General features: G+C 45.4%; 1 protein-coding gene across 2 annotated transcripts in view; it reads right to left on the bottom strand.

The window, feature by feature from the left end:
- Positions 1-4,084: 4,084 nt before the first annotated feature.
- Elovl5 (ELOVL fatty acid elongase 5) overlaps positions 4,085-27,722 on the bottom strand; it is a 62,236-nt gene continuing 38,598 nt past the window's right edge. For both annotated transcript variants that reach the window (XM_038321776.1, XM_038321777.1), the window contains exons 2-8: positions 25,749-25,814; positions 22,809-22,996; positions 13,475-13,552; positions 12,454-12,625; positions 8,824-8,948; positions 7,095-7,229; positions 4,085-5,973 (exon numbers count right to left, since the gene is read on the bottom strand). In XM_038321776.1, coding sequence (XP_038177704.1) covers positions 5,830-5,973; positions 7,095-7,229; positions 8,824-8,948; positions 12,454-12,625; positions 13,475-13,552; positions 22,809-22,996; positions 25,749-25,806 — 900 coding nt within the window. In that variant the 5' untranslated portion in view covers positions 25,807-25,814 and the 3' untranslated portion in view covers positions 4,085-5,829. The remainder of the gene's footprint in view (positions 5,974-7,094; positions 7,230-8,823; positions 8,949-12,453; positions 12,626-13,474; positions 13,553-22,808; positions 22,997-25,748; positions 25,815-27,722) is intronic.

Below are 27,722 nucleotides of genomic sequence, written 5' to 3'. Positions count from 1 at the left end.
AGAACTAGGTAGATCTGCCGCCCCATTCTGCCAGACTTCTTCATTCTTTCTAAAAAGAAATAACACCAACACTTCTCAAAGTGCTCCAGAAAACAGAAAGGAAGAAACGCTACAAAGCTTTCTGCAAAGCTAGTACTGTCCTAACGCCCAAACCAGGACATGACACACACATTGTGAGAGCCAGAGTTATAGTTTAAGTTTTAATTATTATCCTAAGACAACCACGAAGCAAAAATGCCTCTGACCTATAAGTCCCTTGCCCAAAGACAGTGAAAGTGCATTGAGTCCCCACCTAGTAGGATGGTGGCTATAGGTTTGTTTATAAAACTTTTACTGTGTTGAAAAAGTTACCCTCGTTTCTTCAGGGCATTTATCTTGATGGGATATTGGATTTTATCAAAAGGCTTTTCTGTATTTATTGAGGTGATCCTCGAGTGCATTTATCGATCTGTTTATTACACTTGCTGATTTGAATATGTTGTATTATTTCCACATCTTCAGAATGAAGCCAACATGATCGTGATGAATGATCTTTTTAATTTGTTCTAGAATTTAGTTTGAAAGTATTGAGAATTTTTGCCTTTATTTTCATCAGGGAGATTAGTCTATAATTTTTTTGTTGTTGTTAACCCCACGGGTTGACAATAATACCACTACCACAATTTAAAGTCAAATTTGAAGCAAACTTTAATTAAATACTGGACAGGTGAATGGGCTCTGGCCAGGTCCATCTCTGGATTTCCAGAAAATAAGGGAAGCACAGAGATAAAGAATTCAGGGTAATGGTCTCATTCATAAAACAAAACATCCACCTTGGAATATAAATAACCAAGGAAGCTGAAAACACTAAAGAAAGAAACTGAGGGAACACTGTGCTTATGAATTAGAGGAATTAATATTGGCTAGACTACCAAAAGCCCTGTACACATTCAATGCAACACCAACGAAATTACAATGACCTTCTTCATCAACACTGAAAAAAAAATCAGTCTTAAGAGATTCACATCTGCCAGGCGGTGGTGGAGCATGCCTGTAATCCCAGCACTCAGAAGGCAGAGGCAGGGGGATCTCTGTGAATTTGAGGCCAGCCCGATCTATAGAGTGAGTGAGTTCTATGACACCCACAACAGAGCCCCCGCATCAAAAAATTCAAAAACCAGATAAACAAAAACTCAAAACAAAACAAAATCCAAAAAAAAACAAAAAGAAATTCCCATCCTTGAAGTCCACCATCAACTTCCCAGTAGATTTTCAACGAGACCCAGCTGAACTGTTCCAGGTGTTTAATCAAAGGAATCCTAGTCAATATTCGAGAGATTATGTGTATCCCATGCAGAACCATTTCCACAAATGTGTTATGAAGCCAAGCTGGGTGCTGAAAATGTAGCATGTGTGTGTGTGTGTGTGTGTGTGTGTATGCATATACAAAATGGAACCTTTTAATTTTTAATTTTTTTAGCCATAAAGAATGAAGTCATGTCACTTTTAGGAAATGGATGTAACTGGAAATAAACATATTAAGTAAGCCAATTTCAAAGAGTCTAAAATTGTGTATTTTGTTTCTTAGATTTTTGCAAATACATAAATCATACTCATTCATACACACACACACATATATGACATGAAAGTAGAATCACACTGTCTAGGGAAACAAAGAAGACTAAAAGGGACGGGGGATAAAGGGAATGAGGAATATGGTCAATGTATAATATATACTTATATGGAAAAATTAAATAATAAAAAGGGAAATCTGGTAAAATTGGGAATGCAGATTGAACATTTTGACTCGCAAGGCTTTCAACTCTGATTCAATGCAAGAAACGCCATCCCTCTGTGATAGGGAGCTGGAGCAGCCAATTAAGGCCCCAGGAGTAAAATAGCAGCTTGTACTTGAAAGCCATGATTGGGGCGCTTGGAGAAGATCAGTCTTACAGGCTAAGAGCCCCTGTGAGCCCCAAGTTGGGCTTCTCCAATTAAGCTATGCCACCTTCCATGTGAGTAGGAAGGCTGCAGGAGGAGGGGAAAGGAGGCTTCTGTCTACACAGGGAAAAGAACTCAGTAACAGAAAAGGGCTGTGCTTGGCCTGGCTCTCTTCCCCTGTCAGTAGAGGAGAGAGCCTGAGAGCAAGCGCCAGGAGACGCAACTGAACACGGTCTTGGAGAGGCAAAGGTCAGCACCTAGAATCCTAAGAAAGGGAACCTATGCAAACAATGGGACTGACCTTCCCAATGTTTAGATAACCAGGTAAGCAGAGGACCAAGAAACCAGTCAGCTCTGGTGTGAGGATGGCAGCCCTCAGCTCAGTCCAGGACACTGTTGACGAGGGAGTGTTAGGCTGTGGCTTACCAATCTGGTCTTTCCAGGGAGATGTGCTACTTCCCTCTCTCCTTTCTGTCCACTGTCTTCTCTCTCCTAACTTGGCTTTTTGGATGAAAGGGTTTTCTATGTGATCCTGGCTGGCCTAGAACGCTAGGCTGGACTCATTTGCCATCTTCTTCCTCACTCTGCCTCCTTTGTGCTAATATACTAGGCTATCTTGCTATAACTCTAATATCTGTGTCTTATATTTATCTTTGTTCTAGACATAAAGGGAAATCTGATCTGATTCGTATCACCACTAGCCAATCTCCCCTTGGTAATCCTTTAACATGCCAATGTAGTTTTCAGGTGACATTTCAAAATATTATTTATATAAAAGCTCCAGCCTACATTTCAGGCCATTGTGTGAAGGGAACAGGATAACCGGGCGTCTAGGCCACCAGTCTCATTGTGAAAAAAGATGAGACATTTAGATCATCCACCTCACTGTAGACAAGAATGAAAGGTAAAAGCCTGGGGTAGGTTGGGAGGGGCAGGGATGATGAAGCAAGCGCATTACTCTCCAGCAGACTCAGCAATGCATGGCACACACCTTCTGTTTTGTACATCCAGTGTTATGACAGCCACACCCACTCGCTTACACGGCTGTGGCTGTTCTGTACCCCACAATGACTCAGTCGAGTGGCTTCCATGTGGACTGAAATGGTGTCTAGCCTGCTCCTCACAGAAAAATGCTCACGTATGGTCTACAACGAGAAAAGTAGCTCAGCCAGATGAAGGGAGAGGACGGGAGGCCAGGAAGAAAGGATCAAGGAGTGTGTTCAGAGCTGGAATCTCTAGGTGGGGGGGAGGCAGGAGGAGCTGGGGTTGGGGGACACTGCTTTATCTCATGGGGTCCTTCCTCGTGGGAAGCGGGATGGCAATTCTTGGTTGTCCACTTGACTACATCTGGACTTAACTAAAACCCAAATGGCTGGTCACACCAGTGAGGGATTTCTTTCTTAAATCATTTGGGGACTGGAGAGATGGCTCAGTGGTTAAGAGCACTGGCTGTTCTTGCAGAAGACCTGAGTTTAAATCCCAGCACCCCATGGTGGCTCACAACCATCTGCAACTCCAGTTCCAGGAGCTCCAACACTTTCCGACTTGAGATACACACACACACACACACACACACACACACACACGTATAAATATATAGGCAGGCAAAACACGCATGCACATAAAATAAATCTAAAAAAATTTTTTTAAAAAAGTTGAATTAAATAATTTGAAGTGGGAAGACTTACTTCTAATATGAATCTTTGAGGTGGAAAGATCATTTTTAATCTAGGCCACACTTTTTACTGGCAGCCTATAAAAATGACACAGAAAAAGGAAGCTCTCTTCTCTTTGCTTGCTTGCTCTCACTCTGGTTAGCAAATCCATTCCTTCACTGACATTAGATCCTACTGCTTTGGGATTCCAGTACATACTAAAGAGCAGCTGGGATATCCAGCCTCACGGGTTGAACAACTACTGGCTTCTTGGGTCTTCCATTTGTAGACAGCCATTGTTGGGCTAGATGGACCTCAGCTTGTAAGCCACTCTAATCAATCTCAAATACAGATGAATGTATGCAGCCTTCTGTACATTCTGTTCCTCTAGAGAGCCCTGACTAACACAGCCACTGTCCACCCGGTGTTACTAAGTTCTACAGTGATAGAGTCGACCAACCTCCAGTCTTTCGGAACAGGATGCCCATCGAACAATGAAAACACGAAACTGGTAATCAAAAATGTTTTAATGATTAATGTTTAGACATTATCAACAGTGTGGGTATATCCAGATGAGCTAAGCACATTTTGACAGCACACTATTGAATGTTATAGTCTTTGTACTGAAATACGTAAAGACACCTGCAAACTGGTACCTAGGATGAAGACACACACAAATATACACATTCTAAATTTGATAAATGTAAACAGATGCTGCAACTCCTTCCAAACAGAAAACCCACAAGACTAATTAGGACCAATTGGCTCCTTATAATATGAATGTGCAAAATTAAAGCATGGTAAACTGATATTTACATAAATATCAAACCACAATTAGTTTATACATTGTCAATCATCTGCTAAGATGTGTCGAGAGTGGTTCAATGAATTTCTTTTTCAATGCAGAAGGTATTCAAAGGCTAAACTTTCAACACTTTAAAAAAACGACACACATAAGAGTCCCCATCTGTATGACCACTGCCTCAGGTGGACGAGACACGAGTTTAAGATAAGCAGTCTGTTACTTTTAAACAAGCGCTTTAAACCAATCTTTAGATGCTAAGCAAAAAAAAAAAAAAAAAAAAAAAAAAAATTACAGACGCTGCCAAGCTTTACACTGAATAAGCAATCACTCCCCAGATGCCCGTTCCTTCATGCTCTAGCTATGTCTTTAATTTTACCTCAAAATACTTAAGGTGCTTCCTGGTCTCGTGGTAAATTAGGCACATTTAAAAAGGAAGTATATGTCAAAATAGCACTACAGAAAAACAATACAAACTTTGGACCCAGGTAACCAGTTCCCCATGGTCGGTCCATGTGACTGTCATGTAGTAAATATCTAGTCACCCTTCCTGAAAGGTATTTCTCCTCTTTTCAAATGGCGGGAAGTAGAGTGGACTTTCTGTCTCCTGCATATAAACACTCAGCACTTCAGAAGTGGCCTGCTCACCCTCCTATAGTCACCCTAGACTCGGGGGGTGGGGGGACCAAGAAGAGATATGTAAGTGTCTCAAGACATCTTTGGACCCTTTCCCCACCTCTTTAAACACACTAATAGTGGCACTCAAAATAAAAAAATAAGATCTGTTAAAAAGTTAAACCGACTGTCCCACTAGACTTCGCCTGTTGATGAAAGCCAGCAGTATAAAACCGAAGGTCGTCAGAGTCTGCGCCACCAGGACACTGGAGTCACACACCGTACTCTTGTTTCAGAAATCACATATCTGATTTTTTTTCCCTAAACAGAGCTATTACAAATGAATACAAAGTTGAAACATACCCTAATTAAACTGCTAAGCTTTGGGCCCTGCTTTTTTTTTTTTTTTAAAGTCTTAAGGCATTGTGTGTTTTTCTACTGTTAACAGCATCCTACAAATTTACATTCACAATCACATGCATGGTCTACACTTAAAAAAAAAAAAGTTTGGATTACAGTGTTTTAAATTGTGAACCACAATTCAGCACCTATCATGTTAGGACTAATAAGGCAACAGCAGTGTCGTATACTACAATAACACTCCCTTTCCACCATCTAGCGCAGGGGTCGAGGAGAGCCCAGAAATGTGAGAAGTTGTTTGCCTACTTGTATAATCTGTGTACATATTCTAGGGGCTTTGAACTGATGAGAAAGGTCCTACATAAATCACCCTACAGTAGGCCAGACTAGTGACAGCAGCTGTTACGAGCGTCAGGGCACAACTCATACTGTGCTTACAATCACACGCCATGGTCTGGAGGGCTCGGCTCTGCCATGTCAATCCTTCCTCTGCTTCCTCTGCTTCGCGTTGCCTTCCAGGGAAGCGAAGCTGCTGCTGTGTCCGTTGACGGCAGCCATGGACCCGTTCTGGTGGCCCTTCAGGTGCTCTTTCGTCCGAGAGGCCCCTTTCTTGCTGTAAGTCTGAAATGGACAGGGCAGAAGAGTGCCTGCTAACCAGGAGAACTGTACCAGGCTGCACCTAATGAGGCCTGCTTTCCTTCTTTGATAAATCTTATCAAGTAATTCCTATGCTCAAATAACCATTTTCTACTGCAATCACACTTCCGTGTTTTGTTTTTTTTTTTTTTTTAGGCTTAGCTTATAGATTCTCTGACTCCTAGGCCACAACAGAAACATTTATATATAAAATACATTTATAAATAAATTTATAAAAACATTTATATATATAATACAGAATTTATGTCCATTCTGCTTTGCCTCACAGGATCTAGATGGTGGAGCGATGGCTGTGACTAAATTGGCTTCCCCCACTGGATAGTAGCTCTTCTAACACACAAGCCATTGCTTGCCATTAATTTTTTTTCGTATTGCCCCAGCTCCTACCTCAGCTCTCTTGTACTGAGTACTATGCTGCTGGGAGCAACTGGAAAAAGGTCCCATAGTCAGGGCCCAGCAAACCAGGAGTCACCAAGTCACAGAAGAGAAACAGTGGCTGAGCCTTCACGGGGCTGTTCCACACTACTGGCCTCTCCTCAGGACCCGTTTCCTTTGCCCTTCTTCCTGACCTCCTGCCCAGGTCAGTGGGGGCTGACGCCACTTGGCGCTGGCCACAAAAGCAAGAGAATCATCAGTGTGTGCCAGGTGGTCAGGTGCCCCAGAGAGAGTCTGTGAACACAAACCTCTACCACATCCCGTGACCAAACTCAAGGCCCGAACTTGAGCAGTGGGCATGTAGGAAGAGTGGGACAAAATGGTAGGTTTCAATTCCATCAGAGGGCTTTGATGGAAATGTCGCGTAGCTCTAATTAATAAGCAGGGCAGTGGGGCTGAGACTTCTGACTGAAAAATCACCTCTTTATGTCTCTGCACTAGGCCAGAGGGCAGGAAAAATAGCACCCCGCTAAACGTGGCATTTCCCACCTGAGTCCCCAGATGCCCAAGTCTCAGTATTGAGAGCAAAGCGGGCGGTTCCTCCATTCCTACAAAGGCTCCCCCAGAGCACATGGCCAGCACCCAGCGGTGGCTCCACACAGCCCTACTGAAAGGCTGAAGGTCAGGGGTCAGCTCAGGGTGAGATTTACCTGAATATAGAAGTTTGTGAAGAGCGCAATCAGGGAGATCATGTATCCGATCTGGAAAAACAACCACCCAAGGGGGAAGCTACACCGCCAGAGGAGTCCACAGCTCGTCTGAATGATTGTCAGCACAAACTGGACCTGGAGGAGCAAGGCCAGCACTGAGCAGTAGCAGAGAACACACGGGGTCCCAGCCGGGGGACTGGGATCAGAGCGCCCAGCCAAGTTTTGGAACCAGCATTTGCCAGCCTTTGATAACATCTTTGATCCTAACCCCTGTACGTCTGTCCCCACCTCTCCTCAAAGCTATTAAACCACCTTTCTCCAAAATTATGGGACTCAGCACAAAGAGATACCAGAGAGAGGAGTGAGCAGTGTGTTTTAAGGGTCAGTGATTTTATGTGTCACACATGATCTGACTGACACTTCCTACTCCGTATGTGTTCACTCTGACGTGGTGAAAGCTGTCATGAACATGAAAACTCTTCTCGGCCACAATGCTAGTTCTATAGACGACTTCTGATGGGCAACCTTGAAAAACAGGTGGACCTGCACAGAGACACGCTGCAAAGGTGTCAAAGACACGTGACTACTAAAGCACCCCCAGGAGGAACAACAGGAACAAGGCCAGCCCAGGGATATCTCAGAAATCCCACCAGCTCTCTGTTTTCCGCTATTTCTTCAGGCTAGTCCTCTGAGGAAAAATGGAGCTAGGCAGAGAACACAGAACCCAGCAGGACGTCAACGCCCAAGGTGTTCTTGCACACTCTGTCTGCCAGAGCTATGACTAGGCATAGCTCCATCTCTGCATCCTTCCTTCCCTGCTACCAGAGGAGGCCAGAGAACAATTACCCTTCCTCACAAGTGAGAAAAAGATTAACAAGGACCTCCGAGCAGCTGGCAGAGGTGATAATGAAACACCAACCACAGAAGGAGCTCAAGCTTCTCAGATTGTTATTTTTAAATTCGAAAAATCAAGATTGATTCGGGGGGAATCTAAATTAGATTCATTTGGAACAAAGGGACGTGGCAAGCCCGGGCTGGGGGGCTCAGTTCCTGTCCCTGCAGCCTCCTGCCTCAATGTGTTCACCTACGAAAGGGAGAAACCATTTATTTAGCATGAGTGCTTGACATCCAGAACAAAACACGCCCGTGTGGAGACATAGTAGCATTACTAATTAGCTCAGGATGCTCTCACTAGGGGGAAGGAGGGTGTATCTATGATATACTGACAACTGGCCATGGGTGAAGAATGAATGGTGAAAAGGATCATAAAGACCAGACCTTTACTGGCCAGCTTCTGCCAGGGCCGATCACACAGGGTGCTCTGCTCCAGGGGGCCAGAGGCATCACCTTGTACCTCAGCCAATAGGCTGTCTAGGAAGCTGCAAGAGCTCTGAACTCAGCACCTTGGAAGGGCTCCCTGAAATTCTTAGCAACAAAGTTCTCATCTTCATTCTGGAAATGAGAGAGCATTCACAGGTACACGTGTGCACACTATATGTGCTTACACACACGAGTAAGAACTAAGACTGACCTGAAGGTGGGAAGCTCAAGACTCGAGGTATCCCCAGTCCAGAGCAGTCTCTCCATCCTCTAGAAACAAGAGTATCCCCTAACCTGCCCATGACAAGCTGAACCACATCAACTGGATTCAATTAAACAAAAGTACGGCCTGGAAGAGGACTGTGTCCAGTAGGGAGCCAGTTCCGGGCACAGGGACGAAGTTACTCACCAGCTGCCCCTGAGTGATGTACTTTTTCCACCAGAGGTAGGGACGTATGGAAGGGACAGAGGACAAGCCGTAGTACGAGTACATGAGCACATGGATGAAGGTGTTGAGTGTCGCACCGAAATAAGCTGCAAGGGCAAGGGGGAGGGTGCATCAGAGGTCTCTAAGTAAGAGGTGGGGGAAATCCAAGACACCTTTGGAGGTAGAGACCTTCCTCTCGACAGAGGACAACAAACACCACAGCTATACAGACTAGCCGGACGTGTATGAAAAGTCACTTTCCACTTGGGTGGGCCCATGACTACTTGTGCCCCAGGCCTGGCACCTGCATGTGTGGCTGGCAGACCGGGAGGCAGAATTCTCCTCCCAGATGCCTACGATGTGCCATTCTGAAGACCGGGCGAGGATAAGCAATGGACAGAATGCTCTGAGAAGGCTGTTTCCACTCCTTTGCTGAGGTCTGGAGGAGACTTTGAAGTTATGATTATGCCCCAGGACTACAGTTAGGGTTTTATTAACAGAGAATCTACAGCCAGTTCCTTCAATTTGAAAGATCCATTTTATCACATGACTTCCAATTTCCAGTACAATATCATTTTTTTTTAAAATACTTTCATCATCAACAGGAAATAATGAACCAAAGCTCCCTGCTCCTTTCAGACACGCGGGGTTATATTAGTAGGAGCTTCTTCCGGCTGTGATAGAAACTGGTCCTATAGCCTTGCACAGGTCGTGTATGCTCTCTACTTTTCAACCGGCCAGGTGGGGCCAGCTGTTGAGATACCCTGAAATGTAAAATAGTCTTCAAATGTAATCAATGGAGGGCTGTCCCTAGCAGACTTCGGGATTGCTTATCTGCAGGTGATGAGGGAGAAACACTAGCTCAAGAGTGTTTGAGCTCAACCCTCCCTTCTAGGTCTCACTTTTCTCCCAAGTCCAAAGGCACTGCATTTAGGAAATCTTTTCTAGTTATAAACCAAATGGAGCCGTCAGTCTCGGTGGGCAGAGTTCATCAGCAACCATGTTGGGGGGTAGGGAGCGACCCATGAGCAGTTCCAAAGATTCTCAAATTCCTCAATGGCAGGCTAAAAAAAAAATCATGTGACTGAGATATCTGCTGGAATCCTAAGAGAAACCTGAAGATGCACATGACAGCACCAAACCCAACCTTAAAGAACTAGTATACTTCAGTGGATGCTATAGAGACCGCCCTGCTAGCCCCACTCAGTAAGAGCATATGGGGGCTTCATAACGTGTGGTGGAGCCACGAATGTCTCGCTCACTGACACACACCTACTGTGTGAGACAGATTCCATCACTTAGCAGGCACACGCCTTCCACACTAGACAGGGAGGCTTGTGGGAGTTGGTTCTCTCCTTCCACCATATGGGTGGTCTCAGGCCATCAGGCCTGGTAGCAAACACCTCTACCTGCTGAATCAACTTATCTGCCCACCATCCCTCCCCTCCCCCCCCACTTCTTACTCGAACAGGTCAAGACACTGGCTGTTAGAAAAAGGTTCTGTGCCCTTAAGCCACATACACTCATTGAAAGCAACCCAGGCCCTCTTTGCAAAGTCCTTGCCTATCTCTGTAGCTTGAAGCCACTGGTTTCCTCAGGCAGGTTCAGAACTTCCGGTTTTACTCTAAAGCCTTTGACCCATTTAGGATTGACTTTTGTGCGGAGCAAGAGATTTGTGTATCCTGTTTCACTGATTTACACTGGGATTTCTGGGTTTTCCAGAACCATCTATTGAAGAGGCTTGCCTTTTAATTATTTCAAATTTTTTTTTTTTTTTGAGACAGGGTTTCCCTGTAGTTTCTAGAGCCTGTCCTGGAACTAGCTCTTGTAGACCAGGCTGGCCTCGAACTCAGAGAACCGCCTGCCTCTGCCTCCCGAATTATTTCAATTTTAAATTAGCATACAGAGTAATGGGTTTCATGGTGGAATCTTCATACATTTCTGTCAAAGTGCTTTGTTCTCGTTTGTTCCCTTCCTCGGTGGTGTCTTTCCCCCTCCCTTAAGCTCTCTTCTTCCTCTCAAGATCCTTTCTCTACGTTTGTGACTTACACATAAATACATACAGATGCAATTTTATATTTAGGTTCACACATGATATACAACATGTGGTATTTGAGTATGGTTCATTTCATTTTGTTCTGAGATAGTCTTTTCCTACACTCTGAAGATGTCTCTCTGCCAAGGCGCCTTCTGAGGGGTCTAATACAGCATTGAATGGCCAGCAGTTAGGTCAGAGAGGATAGGCGAGACCCCCCCAGGCAGAGACAGGAACTCTGGGGAAGGAATCAGCAAGGCAGAGATTTGCCAGGCAGACACTGAGTAAGCAAGACGCTCCATGCACCATACTGAGCAGGGGTAACGATCCATGTGGCAGAACATAGATTAATAGAAACAGGTTAAGTTTTAAGAGCTAGTCGGGAACAAGTCTAAGCTAAGGCAAGTCATTCATATTTAACAGCAAGTCTCTGTGTCACTATTTGGGAGCTAGCAGTCTAAAGAAAGCCCGGCTACATCCGGTCGCCTCCATTTTCCTACAAATGCCACGATTTATACCTGCATAAAATTCCATTGTACACCGTGTATTTTCATCTGTGTTGGCCAAGCAGGCTGGTTCCATTTGTTGGCTATGGTGAAGAGAGCAGCAATAACCCTGGATGTGCTTGTATCTCTGTGCTACACTGACTCGGAGTCCTTGGCTATTTACCCAAGAGTAGTACAGCAGGATCGTACGGCAGTTTTAGATTCAGTGTTTGAGAATGCTCTATAATGATTTCCACATCAGTTCCATGAATATCAGTACCACCGGAATATATAACAGTTCCTCTTTGCCCACATCCTTACCAGCATTTTGCCTCTACTGGTACTGAGCCTAGGACCTTGGTGATACTGGTCAAGAGCTCCTTTTCTTGATAATTATTCTGTTGAGCAAGACAGGCTCTCAAAGCAGTTTCAATGTGCATTTTCCTGATAGCTAAAGGCACTGAGCGCTTTTTAAAAAGTATTTATCAGGCATTTGTGTTTCCTTTAATCAACTGTGTGTTGAATTCAATAGTCCATTTGCTAATGAATGATTTGTGGGGTTTTGGGTTTGTCTTTTCAAAAAACAATGACGGTTTCTGCTGACACCTTTGTCAAAGCTTATGTGGCAGCTGTGTTTTCTGGTCTTCTAGTCTACTCTTGTCTAAATGTCTCCTTTTGTGCCAGTACTAAACTGCTCGTGTTACTATGGCTCTGTGGTATAATTTGGGACTGGACCTTGTGATATCTTTAACGCTGCTCTTTCTGCTTAGGATTACTATGTCTACTATATGTTACAAGAAAGTAGAAAGGAGGAGGCCAAAAAGGGTTAAAGGGAACATGAGAGGGTAGTGGGAGGAGGGACAAATGAGAAAAAGTATAATGACTTGAAAATGTCACAATGAAACCCTTTACAGTGTATGCTAACTAAAATAATAATAAATAATAATAATAATAATAATAAATAGAAATAGAAAAAAGCCTGAACACAAATTCAAAAGCTTAACCTGGAAATTTACAGAGACAACATCTTCCCTGAGTGCCTAAGCTTCCAGTCTGTCTCTGTCACATGTCCCCAAACACCCTAGTACTTACAATGGCCGCAGGGAACCCAGTTCATCACAAACCACCAGATGTTGAACATGGTGGCGTGGTGGTAGACATGGAGGACTGTTATCTGGTGGTTGTTCTTGCGGAGGATGAAGAAGAAGGTGTCCATGAATTCTATGAGTTTGGAGAAGTAGTACCACCACAGGACACGGATGACCTAGAAGGGGAGGGTCCATGGTTTTTATCTCCAGTGCTTCTCTGGAATGTCACCTGTGACATGCCGTACACACGTATACCCAACACAAAAATAAAGCTAGTGAGTCCACTGGCTCCTGGTGCCTTCCAGAGCCTGGGCTCCAGCCACTGTTGGGAGCCTTTAGTGGGTGAACATGCCATACTGGGAACCCTGAAACAGCAGCAGGAAATGCCTTCAAAGGGCTCCGGAACTCTCGCACACGCTTAACAAGAACAGGAAGGTGCACACCTGCAATCCCTGGACTTGAAGGCAGAAGCCAGAGAATTGAGAGGTGAGGATCATCTTTAGCCACGCAGAATTTGAAGCTATAAAACACCCTATCTCAAAGTGAAACTAAACCCAAACAAAAGCACCTACCGGTATGTCCAGAGGTAACGCTGGCCACGCTGAACTTTGACTGTCAGCCTAAAACTCCAGTTCTCAGAGTGGAAGTTGGATTTTATTTTTACTGTCACAACCCAGAGGGCTTATTATACATTATTATATTTTAAAGTCACTTATATGAGTGACTTTAAATCTGAACGATCTCTTTCATGTAAGTATGAAACCTGATAAACACAATCTTCCCTTGTCAACGGCTCACAAGAGCTTCTTCAGAGAGGGAGGCCTAAGTTCTTCATTCTGTTTATGCCTTTTCTGTTCAAATCTTCATACCACACACCCAGCACTTCTTTCTTTCCCTTTTCAAAACGTCAACAGAAATGATCACGATCGAGAGGGTATGGTCTTCTTCATCTTTTATATAAGTTCTTTATTGAAAAACCAAAAACACCCAGACACACCCACCCACCCCCACTCCTGAAACAGTACCTTCATGTCTGCCTCTCCTGCTGAGTGTGTTCCCTGACAGAAGAAGTTGTATTTGCCTTCCAACACACCTGTCACCAGCTAAAACAGAGAAGAACAAGTCGTTACTATATCAGGGCTTTGTTCAACTGAACTTTATCCATTTGTGAAAAGTTACTTGTGGCTACGCTGTGGTGAGTTCGCTCAAAGTAAAATAGTCATTCTAACGCTGTGTCTTCCTTCACACAGGAAGGTTGAAGGGGGAGCGTGAGGTCACTCTCAGGCTGCTGCCTTCACAAACTCCCTCCACCTGGTGCCTTAGCCAGCACAGACCAGTACAAGATGTCATCCTGTCTTCTTATGCACGTTCCCTAAACCTGGACTCTCCAAACCTGAGGGCACTCAGATGGGATTGTGCCAGTCACCAGCTATTCGGGGAGATGGGGCACAGCAATATGTAGTTCTAACAAGTCCATAAATTGCCAGTACCAAGACCACTGGACTGGAACTACACTTTAAACACTAGGAGCAATGTAGTACATTCTCCTTATTCCTTGCCACTTTCTGTTCTGTTACTGGGTCACCCTCTATACTCACAGATTAGCCATCTGCAGACAGCTGTGGCAGCACAGAAGGACCCCAGAACTGGGGTGCAAGCTTCTGCTGGTCCTGCAGTTTTCACTGGCTCCCTTATAGAGCCTGTTTCCTCATCAGCACAATGAGTGAGTGGCCTATGATGAAACCTTAAGATCCACTCGAGTGGTTGGGATAAAAAGTGTATTTTAATTACTCTATTTCCACAGTGCCCACCTGCTATGTTCCTAACACCCAAGGGATGCCATTTGTCTATGAAAACCACAGCTCCATGTTTGTTTACTTTCTTCTACAGTCTAGAACAATCTTGAGTGTTCCTGATGATCACAGAATGCCAGGTGCTGAGACGGCACACTTTAGGCCTCATCTCAAGCAAGCTTGAGACACACAAGGACCCAGTCACCTGCTAAGTGTGTACCCCCGTCCAGCGCCACCAGCAGCACCCAGGACCCTTGAGGAATGCACTCCTGAACTACCCCACACCTTCAGAATTTAAAACCTAGATCACTGGGTCACAAATTCTTGAAACTATAACGATGTTGCTTCAAAGTATTGTCCCCCAGCAGCAGAGCTGACACCACCCAGGAACCTTTAACAGCCCTGGGGTCTACCCTAGATCTCCTGACTCTGAAACGTATGAGCAGAAAACCTGATGTGGGGTATGTGTGTAGGAAGAGAGGAAGGGTCACAGGATGAAGTAATGATCCTCCTGCCTCCACCTTCTGAGTCCTGTGATTTTACCAGCTGGCCAGTGTTTGGATAGGTGATTCCGACCACATGAAATCTTGAACAACTGTGGGTGCTATTGAGGCTGCATAGCATGATCACCCTGGGAGCTTTTAAAGAATTATTAATCCCTGGCCTCACCCTGACCATGAAACAGAACCTCAAGGGGCCTCTTGTAAAGTTCTCAAGAGAATTCAGTGTGCAGTTGAGACTGTAAGCTGGTGGTCTTGGGCTACTGATCTCAGTGAAAGAATGTTAGAGGGAAGGGGTTATTGAGAGCCAGGATCTAGGGGGTTCAAGGCCCACTGCCCTTGAGACAACTGCTCAGCCTGGTGAACATACAGATGCCTACCGCGAGCAGCACGCTTGGGTAAGGCTAGGAAGACACACGGCCATATTTCCATCCAATTGAGTGTGAGAAATAAATGCCAAGCGTGGTACGCTTGCACGGGGGCCAAGTTTAACGTCTTACGTTTCTTTTAACTTTTCTTCTGTTTTCTGTTTTGTTACCTTCTCCACATGAAAACAGTCTGAGTTTACGCAGCCTTCATGGCCAAAGAACAGCACAGGACTCTGAAAAGCATCACATGGCAAGCGAGAGCTGTGGGCTGGGAAGGTCGGATGGGGAGGTGGGGGGGGGGGGACGACTGTGGTTTTCACTCTCTAGAGGTTTTCTGTCCCAAGTTTTCAATAATTTCTGTGCTTGACTTCATAACAGACCACACCCAATACTATTTTCTCTAGTCTGGCACCATGAGGGAGCATCCTCCTAGGCGTGGATATGTTTTTGTTCTGAAGTCCTCTTTCATGGCCAGTTAAGTCGGTCATTCACAGACCTCTTAGAGCTTCGAAGACTCAAGATACAAAACGGGGGTGAACGGGGGACCAGGAAGCAGGGTAAGGAGGTGGGTGTGGTGTCTGTAGAGACCTAACTGGAGAGAGGGCCATGTCATCAGAGTGCACTGTTTGCTGTTCCTCCTTCCATCCCACGACAGAAACGCTGGGTATCTGAGACACGAAAAGGGAGCGCTCCTTGTCAAAATCTCACAGGTAATAAAGTCAGGTCCCCATGAGGATAAATGTGTACAATAAAAAAATTGGCTAAAGTGATTATCTTCATTTGCTGTTATCTTTTGAAATTTTACCACATTAGAAGCATCACATTTAGCAGCTTGTGGTGGCACACACTTTTAATCTTCCCTGGGAGACAGAGGCAGGCAGCTCTCGCTGAGTTTGTGGCCAGCCTGGTCTATATAAGAAGTTCCACATCAGACAAGGTAAATAGTAGGGCTATCTCACAAAAACCAGAACAACTAAAAAGTCAGATTCTAGACCCTCCCATCACCGTGTACCCTGGGCTGGCTGACCATGAATACGACACTTATTCAGGTACTGAGGACTACGATGCTAACTCCCTGTGCAGGGTGAGGTTGCTCTGTAAAAAAAAAAAGAAGGGTAAAATGCCTACCCCTTAAATTCTGCAGGTGCCTCTTAGCAAGGAAGGCTCCTCCTGGCACGCACCTCGTTCTCATGTTTCTTTCTAAAAGAATCCAGGTGGGGCTTCCTTCAATAAGCAACAGAACCGAAAATCCTACTTGCCCTTTCCTAGGGCCTGGGATAAAAGAGGAAAATCTCTACATAAAGTGCCATTGGAGGATAAAGAACTCCAGTGTGGCTACTGGGTGGGAAGCTCTGCGAGCCATCAGTCAGCTACATCCAGCATAAGGGGCTCATGAGGTGGCCATGCTCTTGGCCTGAGGCTACCACTCCTCCCCCACTCCAGGTCCTTGTGGAGGCTGCCGTGGCGCTGGCATTCCCTCCGCTGAGACCGCCATGATGCTGTATGTCAGCGGTGGAGCAGGAGGGCCCAAGAGGAAGGACACGGAGAGACGCTGCAAGGACTGCCATCAACCTCGAGCTTCTGAGACTCAGCTAAGGGGACTGCTCCTGAGTGACAAAGCAGGCCACAATGGCCTCTATCTCCACACTCCCCGTGCCACTGCTGGTCCAAGGACAACAAAGAGAGGATTACTGGCGTGGCTTTCCCTAAGTAGCCAAGATAAAGCCATGTGTGCTTTCTATTAATTAGGCCAGGCGCTTGTGAACAGCTGTAATTAAAACACAGTGAGCAGCTTCCTTCTCTCCTAGGAGACAAATTCAATAGACAATGGAGGTTTTGTGCACCTCCTTTTCACCTGAAGAAAAATGTGGGTGAGCCTCAGTCACAGCGAGGTCCCGGTGATGCAACCAGGGAGCAGATCTTTAATGGCGAGGTCTGCCTTCTAACCACAGATGAAGCATAACCTCAGCACAGTTACTTCCTGGAAGGCTATGAGAGCCTCTGAGGAAACAAGGTCATTTGACGTACTTGTGTCTAGTTGGAAAAGCTCTTCCCTCATGGCTCTACCAGCCCGTTACCCCAGCGCCTCAAGATGTTCAGAAGGGCGGTCTAGTTTGGGAAGTTAAAGGTGGCTGAGTTATGTGGAGATCATTCCTGAGCAGGGGAAAGGGCGATGCAAACCGACTCTTTGAACCTGAACACAACAATGTCACAGCCCGAGGACCGTTCCTAGGAGCCATTAAGATGTTTCACACATTTGTTTGCTGGGATGTGTGTGCTTCTGTATCTGGCAAAAGTGAGCATTTTAAATGAGGAAACAGGCACAAAAATGACATGGGGAGCTCACACGGCAGTTCTAGGCCCCTCTGTCTTCTGGCCTGTTTCTGGGTTCCTGACTAGTCTCTCCATGGAGGATGCTAGGGGGAAATTAGACCTTTACCTGTATCCACCCCACCTTAGCAGAAATCTGATTTATAACCAACCAGAAGCCATTCTGAATTCAAAGGTACCCATTTCCTCTACAGCACAGCAGGTCACTTAGGGTGGTATTATGTATGAATGGAGGCACATTGGTAGGTGGCTTTCAATCAGAAATCTCAGGTCCAGAGCATGAGGAAGCCTGTAAAGAAACTTGCACACCCCGCCCTTCAGAAGTGTTTTTCCTTCTTATGACCATGGACACGGCTAAAGGCACCTCCCCTGTTTACGCATAAGGATCATTCGGGCACACTTGACAGATCTTTAGCACAGAGCACACAGGCTAACCCACAGCGGGTATGCCTGGCATCTCCTAAGTGCCAGCCTCCGCCCTCTTATGCTGAAGGTCTTTTTTTTCATACAGTAAAAAGGGACAGGAATATGGAGACAAAACATTAAATGAGGAAGTCGAGTGCAGAGCCTTTGGGTAGGTACCACCTAAGTCTGATACAACTCTAGCCAAACGTGTGCTATATTTGTTTTCAGAACTTGAGACTCTACAACTAAGGTAGAAACAGGAGCCCCTGCCAGTGTCGTCTGCATAGGTTAAAACTCTCCAGCCAACCTACTTCAGTCTTGCTTTGCAAAGCCCAGCTTTAATCAAGGACTTGTAAGGCGGGGCGTGATGGCACACCTTTAATCCCAGCACTTGGGAGGCAGAGGCAGGAGGATCTCTGTTATAGGCCAGCCAAGTCTACAAAAAGAGACCCTATCGAGAAAGGAAGGAAGGAAGGAAGGAAGGAAGGAGGGAGGGAGGGAGGGAGGGAGGGAGGGAGGGAGGGATAGGTCTGAGGAGTCTGCAGAATCAGTTCCCAGGCTATCTCTCTGGCAAAGGCATTCCCTCCCTCCCTCCTGGGTGAGGAAAGAGGAGTTTGGACTGCGATCCCCCTCCTCTCTCTACTATGTGCAATCCTCCCAGGAGAGCTTTAGATACACTGAAGGGCACGTACTAGTTCCTTATAATCCCTCAGGAGAGTGTTTCAGAACAAGGAACTTCAGTTGTAAGGGAACAAAAAGTCACCAATTTTGGGCAACGATCCAGCAATGTCCAACCTACAATTGTGCACCCCAGGGATAGCTATGAACAGACCCCAACCATAAATGTAGTGATAACATTAGGTTGTTTTGCACTGGGGGAGGGGGTGTAAATGATTTCATGGTGTGAACTTTGTAGGTGGCAAAGTCTTGTCACAATGTCAAAAGGCTGGGCACACCGAGCAGAGCTTTCTTACAAATACTGGTCTCTCCAGTTGAGTCAACTTCTCTACACCCTCCTTAAGAAGGCAGAGAGCAAAAACCCTTTTCAAAGTATTCTGGGAAACAAATACTTTCTCCAATCCTGTTTCCCACAATACCATTATCTATTTTAGGAAAGCCTGAACCAAAAGAACAAGAAGACAGTTTGGAATATACTTCTAAAGCAACTGCTCTCCAGCCACATCAGAGCCCCAATCAAGGCAGCACTCAGAGGTGCAGAGGGAGGTGCTTAATGGCTCCCAATTACAGTGGACAGAAGGTTGCAGCGCCCTGACACACCGCATTCTCCATCTTTCCAACAAAGACGATGATTTTCAAAGCATGGTTCAAAGAAAAGGCAGTATGAGCCCTTCAATTGGGGACAGAGGGTGGGGGACAGGGAGGAAGAATCAAGGTGCTGGTGCCGGTGCTGGTGCTGGGGGTGGGGGTTTAGGCAGAGCTGAACAGGACAGCCTGAGCCCAGAGTGTATCTTCCCGAAGAGAAGCAACCCTGGGGTGACCAAAGGCAAAGGCACTGTACAGCTGTGACCCTGCCTCCCTGACAGCGGCTGCGGAGTCCAGCATCAGTGTGTGAAGCAGAGGCTGAGCAAGACGAATGTGCCCTTTTAGACTCCATCAAACCACACAATTAGATTCTCTCAGTGCAGGGCGGCGGAGGTCAGAGGCATAATGGGAAAAGAGCAGACACATCAAAACAGCTTCACGTTAGAACAGAGTGGCTGCCTGAGAGAGACACCTCGTTCAACACTGTAGCAAAGGAGCAGAAGTCGCTATGATAGCTTGCTGCTGCTGCTGCTGTGCTGCTGCTGCTGTGCTGACAGGGAAATGCAGGTCCAGTTGGTGCAGAAACAGAGACTAAGGGAAAGCCACTTGATATCAGGAAGGCAGGGTTTGTTTTGTTTTATTTTTTTTTTATCGGTTCCTTTTACCTCACAAAAAGCAACTTGAGGGAGGAAGTATTTATGCTGGCATTCCCTCGTTGGTCGGAGCAGCTTGCTCCCCTCTGGATGCAGGGAAGGGAAGGCCATCACTCATCTGCGTCCCTCCCTCCCCACCGCCCCAATTCAGGTCAGGGATGTTGCTATCCATTGTCAGGATGGGTCTCCCTCCCCCACCCCTACGTAAACCTCTCCATAAGCACGTGGGAAAGTAGGCTTCATTAATGCCCTAGGTGGTCCCTAATCCAATCAAGCTGACATTTAGAATTTACCACCACAGGGTTCTCACCACGAACCCTGACATGGATAGTTTGTAAGAGCCGGTTCACAACACTGAGGAACAAGGCAAATGGTTTCTCTTCTACAGTTTGGAGCGTCATTCAGATCTTCACCACTGTCTGGGATGCCGGGTAATGCAGTGCCTTCGTCAAACCTAAAACACCCAATACTTTCAAACTAATACATTCTACACCTCAAATACACTCAAAAACCAGGAAAATCTGACATTTTTTCCAGGCTACCAGCATTAGATCAATGAGATAACCGAAAGTACAACCTTTTTTCTCCTTTTAACCCCCCCACCAAATGCACAGACTATAAATATACCTATATGCTTTCTACATTTTGAGCCAGTTTCGCTTTCAAGATTGACTCAGTCTTTACTTCACCCCTTTCACCGTTTCTGCAGCTCCTCCTTTGTGCCCCCATTACCCCTTCTTTTCAGACTTCGGTTTCCTTAACGCAGCCATTCCTTCACCTTGTGTTGATGTGGAACTTGACAAGGCAGAAACCTATTTGCTTTCAAAATTCTTTACAGCCGCAAACATGTCAATAAGCAGGAAGGTAACTCGAGATGGATATGCGCGGCACTGCACCCCACGGGCTTCATGACGCCCTCAGCTTAGTGGCTAAGGTTTCACGGCTGCCCTGCTGTGTCCTGCTAGTCAATGGAATACAAACGCTAGTTCCAGAAAACAAAAAAAAAAAAAAACAAAAGCCTGGAACTGAACTGAAATCCCAAGCTTGACAAGACAAGGGGCACACTACAGTCCTATCACTGATGAAGAACTGAACAACAGCAATCACACACAATGATCACGCTGGAGCGATACAAGCACAGGCTCATCCGTCACGCATAAGTGATCAGAATATACATTCACAACCTGATTTAATACAAGTAACAGCTGTCTGTTGTGTGCTGCCCCTCAAGTCCTGCCAGCTTAGGAACTAAGGGCGGGCTTTTCCTCTGTGTGTTCCTTATATCTCTTCTCTACCCAGGCTGAGACAGCACTCAAGGAATTCCCTCATCCTCACCACACTGCTAGAGGAAGAGCTGGGCTTTTGATCACAGGCTGTCCAGGAGCCCCTCATCAGATGCACAGACCATCAGCTTATCCAGCAATTCTCTTCTTTACTCCAGAGATATCTTACACGAGGCTAAGGTACATAATGGCTAAGTCGCTGGGGCTTGTGTAACATGAAACAGGCCCTAAGGCAAACGCTCAGGTTCTCTAAAATTCAATCACCTTATATTATTAAATTATCTTTCTAGAATATATTACATCCAACATTAAAGTCTCTAGAAGGTTCCTTGCAGAAATGACTCTATTGTCTTTAATTATGTGAGAAATGTTTGCTCTGGAACCTGAGGGCTGCTGCAATCTGCCTAGGACTGGGGCCAGGAGTCACGCCCATGCATGGCCCCTGCCTCCAGGTCTCTAATCTCCATCCCGGAGGCTAAGTTGCCTTCCTTCTGGAATGGCTCAGAGAAAAGAAAAAGCGTTTCTCTGAGTGTTAAGCCAACGTGAAAGCAGTGCTAGCGCTGTTCTCATCCCGTCACACCATCTACACCGTGGGAGAGCGGTGCACACACGAGGGGTCAGGTCTTCCAGCTGCGAGTGTCTACTAACTCACGCCCCTGCTCAGTGTGAGCCAGGAGGTCACCACCGCAGTTCACCATCTGCCCCATCCTCTTCTCTACAAACCCCTTAAGAATAAAAGCCATAATAAAGAGTATCCGAAAGTGTCCATTTTGTGTACAGACAGGAATTCTCTGTCCAAGGGGATTTAGGAACTAGGTTAATGTGAGCCTGGAAAACAGAGTCCTGCCCAAAGACGTAAACTGTGCTTTCCAATAGAGGACAACTTCCCTCTTCCTTCCTGGCTACACAGCCTGGGCTTACCAATAGGGGACAACTTCCCCCTTCCTTCCTGGCTGCACAGCCTGGGCTTACCAATAGAGAACAAGTTCTCCTTTCCTTCAGGCTGTATTATTATCCCTTGCAAAATACGAAGAAATGAAATGTTGCATCTGATTATTTGCCCTTGAAGGCAAAACACCTCATTTAAACACTCTAGTCATGTAAAAGAAATTATTGCGCCTGAACTCACACGGACCATTAGAATTCTAAATGAGGATCTTACCATTCATGTGTCTTTTAAAGGCTTTTAAAATCAGCTTACACAGACTGTGTATCCTCGTGTAAAAGTATCCTCGTGTTAACGCAGTGCCACGGACAATGAATATGCACAGCAGAACTTGTGAGGTCTGACAAGTTACCAGGTCAGAACAAAGGCTGAACTGCCACAAAATTTACCAGAGTACCACCCACTTCCTTCCTCCTCCACCTCCACAAGAGAAACAAGCATTTACTAACTAAGCACTTAATAATAAGATGATGCACACAGCTCTGCTTTTCACATTTTGTTCATTTTCCAGACTGCATTCTGCATGCATATGAATGATTTTGGAGGATATTTAGTTTAGTTCTGAACGCCACATGAAACATGAGTAACCAAAGAATCAGTAACAAAGGCTTCTACGTCAGGTATTCTAGGAAACATCTGTACCAACAGCTTTGTGTGTGTGTGTTAAAGATCAATTTTATAACCTCCTCCAAATGCATTAATAGACTAGCTGCCCAGTTCTCTCGCTGAGCGAAGCAGGTACCTCTCCTCACTTAGGACACAACTCAGAAGAGCAGCACCAGGAGAGGAAGGAAGCCCTCGCCAGAAACTGACCTACCTCATAGAACATATAGAGAGACAGCAAGGTGAGTCCAATGTTATACACCACAAGAATTCTCTGGCAAGAGAACGGCTTCTTATTCTTCATGTATTTTGGTCCCAGCCACACAATGAGTAAATAAATGAGAGAGCAGACAAACGTGGGAATGTAATTGTCCAGAAGAAACCATCCTTTCACCCTTGTATCTGAAAAACACCACAAGAAAACCATTTAGTGATTAGTAAGGTACGCGTAAGAAAACCCACCCTCAAAGCCTTCTGACACTGATGTCACATTTAGCCTGCACAATGCAGAATCATATAGATACACATCAAGCAAGGCAAAAGCTTTTCGATACAGGCTTAGAATGATTTATTACTTGCATTTTTGCTAGGTAAAATAGTAAAATAACATGCTTTCAAAAAAACCGAAAGAAACTTAAAGCTAAATCACCCACCCAGTTTATTATGCTTATTGAATTAACATGGAGTCAGGTGGGCAGCCTGCACTAAAAAGCCCTTCAGCCCAGTGAGTGCCCAGCATGTGCAGACCCGAGCTGTGCCCCATAGCCAGGTTAGGGACACTCTGCCGGATGACAAAGCCAGCAGTAGAGGGTCAATGGGTAAAAATCATGAAACGCTATTGGCTCAGCCATGATCAGACAGGGACTATGTAAGATACTTAGAGCACCCTAGGAACTTGATACCACACTGACTCATGGGGGCTACCTGTGTAGAAGAGGACACTCACTCTTACCCTCACCGAGGCCCAAGGACCTGCTAGTACTGCCTATGGCCCTTGTCCTCTGATTGGACTGCCAGGCTCGCCTCCTGCATTATATTTTGCCATGATCTCACAGGGAGGAGGAAAATGCTCAATAAAACACATGCTCCCTTTGGGGGAACTAAGTGCCAGTCTTCCTTCTGGCAGACATTCTGAGCCTTCCCAGCGTGTCTTTCTTTGGCTCCAGCTAGAGATGCTGCCTCCACATCTTCCCACCAGTTAGGCTTGAGTGGCGGTGGATGGTACTGGCAAGTTCTCAGAAGTCCTGCAGGGAAGCAGCTGCAACAAAGGCAATCCCAACACCTTCTGTTCTCAGCTCTGCCCCTTAGCAGTCTGTTCAGAAAGAGTAAGTCACCGCTTACCAGCTAACATCTTCTATGTTTACACTGATATTATAAACACAACGAATATACATATCTGCCTACAAATTTTCCAAGTCCACTTACTTCAAAGTTCAGTCCAGCACCTTGGTCTTTTGTATAGTATATTTTTAGCAAGTATCCATCCCCATCTCCCAGGGTACCCATAGCAGCTGGTCCAACCCCCAGCCCTAGGCGAAGAGTTCCCCACGACCCAGCTGATCATGGTAGCTCACTGCTCTGTGTGGTAGCCAGTTTGGAAATGTGATGTGGGACAGTTGTGACCCCTAAGCTTTGAGGTGAAACCCCCTTTCTTCTTCAGCTCATACAATGGACAACTGCCTTCTTCTTGTGTTGGACGTACAGCCTGGAGCTGCTGCAGCCATAGAGGCAGCCACCCTGAGGACTGAGCAGCTCAGATGTGGGTGGCAAAATGGACAGACACAGAGAACAGGGTTCTTGGTTACTACCCTAGAACCCTTTAAATCGTGCAGTTACTCTTCCTTGCAAATAAGATCATCATTTTTTTTTATTATTTCAGACAATTAAAAGTTAGATTTTATCTATTTATTTGTTTTTTGCCGGGCAGTGGTGGGTTCACTGTTGACTAGATTACTGAGAGGTGCTGAATACTGTAGATGTTGAGACCTGACAGACAGTATACGTCAACAAGGCTTCCCTTTGAAGGGAATCCAATCCTTAGGCTGTACTTACACTGTCTGCCACACTCTTCCAACAGTGACAGTCAGCTTGGTCACAGGCCTAGAATGATAGGTCCAAGACAGACTGGAACCTCTAGAACCGGAGACCAAAATGACCTTTGCTCCTCTAAGCTGATGTTCTCAGTTATTTTGTCACAGTGACAACATCTAGTGCGTCTCTGTGAGCCCCTCAAAAGGTCCTTTTCTAAAGACATAATAAACAACGCTAAAAGGCCGCGCAGAGCTCGTTTACATAAACACAATGGAGAATGAAGACCAACAGCAGAATAACACGGGGTTTCAAGCACAGGACCTGAAGTAAAATGAGTTAGAAACAAAGAAACCAATCCTTAAAGCACTGTCGGAGACATGGAAGAGGACAGGTGACGGGAGGGACAAGAGGATAAGAGAGGGAACGTACCCAAACCAAGGACAGTCTGTAGACATGGGAATCTCAAAATGAAGCCCATTACTTTGCAAAATTAACATATGCTAAAATACACATGATAATTAAATTTTAAAAATGAGAGGAAAAATCCTTATGGGCATATTTACATCGTATATAGCTCAACAATAGAGCACTTGCCCAGCTACACATGAAACCGTGGGTTTCATTCCCAGCACCGGAAGCATATACTTCTATTGGGATGTGGTGCCACACACACGCAGCCCAGCACTTGGGTAGCTAAGGCAAGAGGATCCCCAGGGGTTCAAGGCCAGTCTGGGTGATACAGCAAGACCTAGATTTTAGAGGAAAGCAGCCCTCAGGACTCTGCAAGGGAGGCAGCATCTTATTGTCAGACCGAGTGCAAGTTTGGAATGTACTGGCCTGGTTTCTTCTAGGGAGTCAAGATTTAAGAAAAGTGTACCTCCGTTAGTCCCAGGCTGTAGGCATGGCAGCCGATGCCAGCGGAGTGATGGCCTCAGCAGCTGACTCTCTGTCCCAGAGTTAGTGGACAGCATTCAACTTTGCAGGCCCCCTTATTACTGGGCATAAAGTTTGGATCTCATCACAAAAAACATTTTCTAAGATCTCCTCATGCAATATTTACAAGAGGCCATAAAGGGATGGGAGGGAAGCCAAAGATGGTGAGCAAAACCTAAAACCACCTTACCTCGGGGGCCCAGTAATGCCCTGAAATAGGTACTGTGTGATGCATCGAAATGTTCCATTTTAAAACCTATTAAGAGAGAAAAGGAGACATTGATTAGTGTCTACTCAAAATACTTCTTATATGCATTTTCCTAAAAGAACAAGAACAAGCCAATTTCCAAGGTGCAGAGGGAAAGGTTGAATTCCCTCCGCCCAAAACAAAACTGTTAACTCCTCCAGGCAACCGATGTGCTAAGCCTAATTTGGAAATCAGAACGATGACGCATCCTGCGAATTCACCTCCAAGACCAAGTCCCAGTTTCCGCAAACTTCTTTTCTCAGTTCCATAAAAACCGTCCCTGCGATGCTGAAGCTTGGTGTGAAAGGATGAGCGGAACTGAAAGGAGGCAGACGTCCATCCCCACAGGGAATGACACTCACAGACAGGAGAGGAGCATCCTTGCTTGTCACTGCGTGTACACAATACTGTATAATTTATTTAAAGAGAGAGTGGGGGAACATGAAAGTCAGAGGACCAGTTCCAGAACTGGCCCTCTCCTATCACGTGGGTCCATGGGGCTCGAACTCAGGTTGCCACATTTGGCAACAAGTACCTTTACCTGCTGAGCCATCCTGCTAACCCAATCCTTCCCCCAGTGTTGTTACTATAGCATTTTCACACGTACGTACACCCCTTTACCAATGTCACTCCTTTTGCTGGTCCCCTTCCTCTCTCCCAATCATATATACTCCATTACCCATTTCTGGCCCTGCTCCCCCCTTAAAATAACTTGTATTGCAGAATATTAGTTTATTGTGTTATATTCATTTATGCTGTGGAGTATTTGTTTAATGATGCAAAGATGTGTTCCATTCTTTTATGTTGCATTTGTTTAACTCTGTGAAGCTGTGATACTTTGCCTGTCTTAAACACCTGATTGGTCTCATAAAGAGCTGAGCAGACAATAGCTAGGCAGGAGAGAGATAGGCGGGGCTGCCAGGCAGAGAGGATAAATAGGAGGAGGATTGAGAAGAGGAGAGGAGGACGCTAGGGGACAGAGGCACCCAGCCACAGAGCCAGCCAGGGAATAAGAAGTAAAGAAAGACATAGAATAAAGGAAGGCAAAAGTCCAGAGGCAAAATGTAGTTAAAGAGAAATGGAATAATTTAAGTTAGGAAAGTTAGCTAGAAACAAGCCAAGGTAAGGTTAGGCTTGCATAAGTAAAAATAAGTCTCCATGTATTTATTTGGCAGTTGGGTGGCGGGTCCTGTGAGTTTGAGGCCAGCCTGGTCTACAGAGAAAGTTTCAGGATGGAAAAAAAAAAAAAAACAAGCAAAACAAAACAAAACAAAACAAAAAACCCCAAACCAAAACCAAAACAAACAAACAAAAAACCCAATAAAACAAAAACAAGCAAACAAGAATTCAGTTAAATTTAACACAACTTTAGTTTTAGGGTTATCAACTCCATAAGCATGATGTACTTAGATGTGCTGAAAATACAGTTGCACTGTTTCAGACAAAAGAAGATGCGTCAGCCCCCGAGGCAGCAGTTCACATTCACCTACATCTTCCAAGAGTCTGCAATGGCTAGCATGCTCTCTTTAACATAAGATGTACATCTGCTGACTGAAAAGGGTCTTTTCCTCTGTGTCCTGTTTAAATCCTTTTTTTATTAAAGTCAGGAAGACGCATTTCCAACTTTCTCTATCCCTGTAGTAAGCTCTAACGAGGCGCTGGGAGTTAATGGTAGATGGATATGTGCTGTGGAATAATCCTTCTGTACACTGTGAATATGTATTACTCTCAATGGGTAACATAAAATTGGCCGATAGCAAGGCAGAATAAAGTTAGGAAAGAATCAAATGGAGGACACTGGACGAAGAAGGGCAGAGTCAGAGACGACACCAGCCAACTGCCGAGGAAGCAGGACAAGTAGAAAATGAGGTCACAAGCCACGAGCCACATGGTGAAGCATAGCTAATAAATATGGGT

This window comes from Arvicola amphibius, chromosome 3 (genome assembly GCF_903992535.2).
Source record: "Arvicola amphibius chromosome 3, mArvAmp1.2, whole genome shotgun sequence".
Classification (NCBI taxonomy): domain Eukaryota; kingdom Metazoa; phylum Chordata; class Mammalia; order Rodentia; family Cricetidae; genus Arvicola; species Arvicola amphibius.
This window is presented reverse-complemented; position numbering and strand designations above follow the sequence as displayed.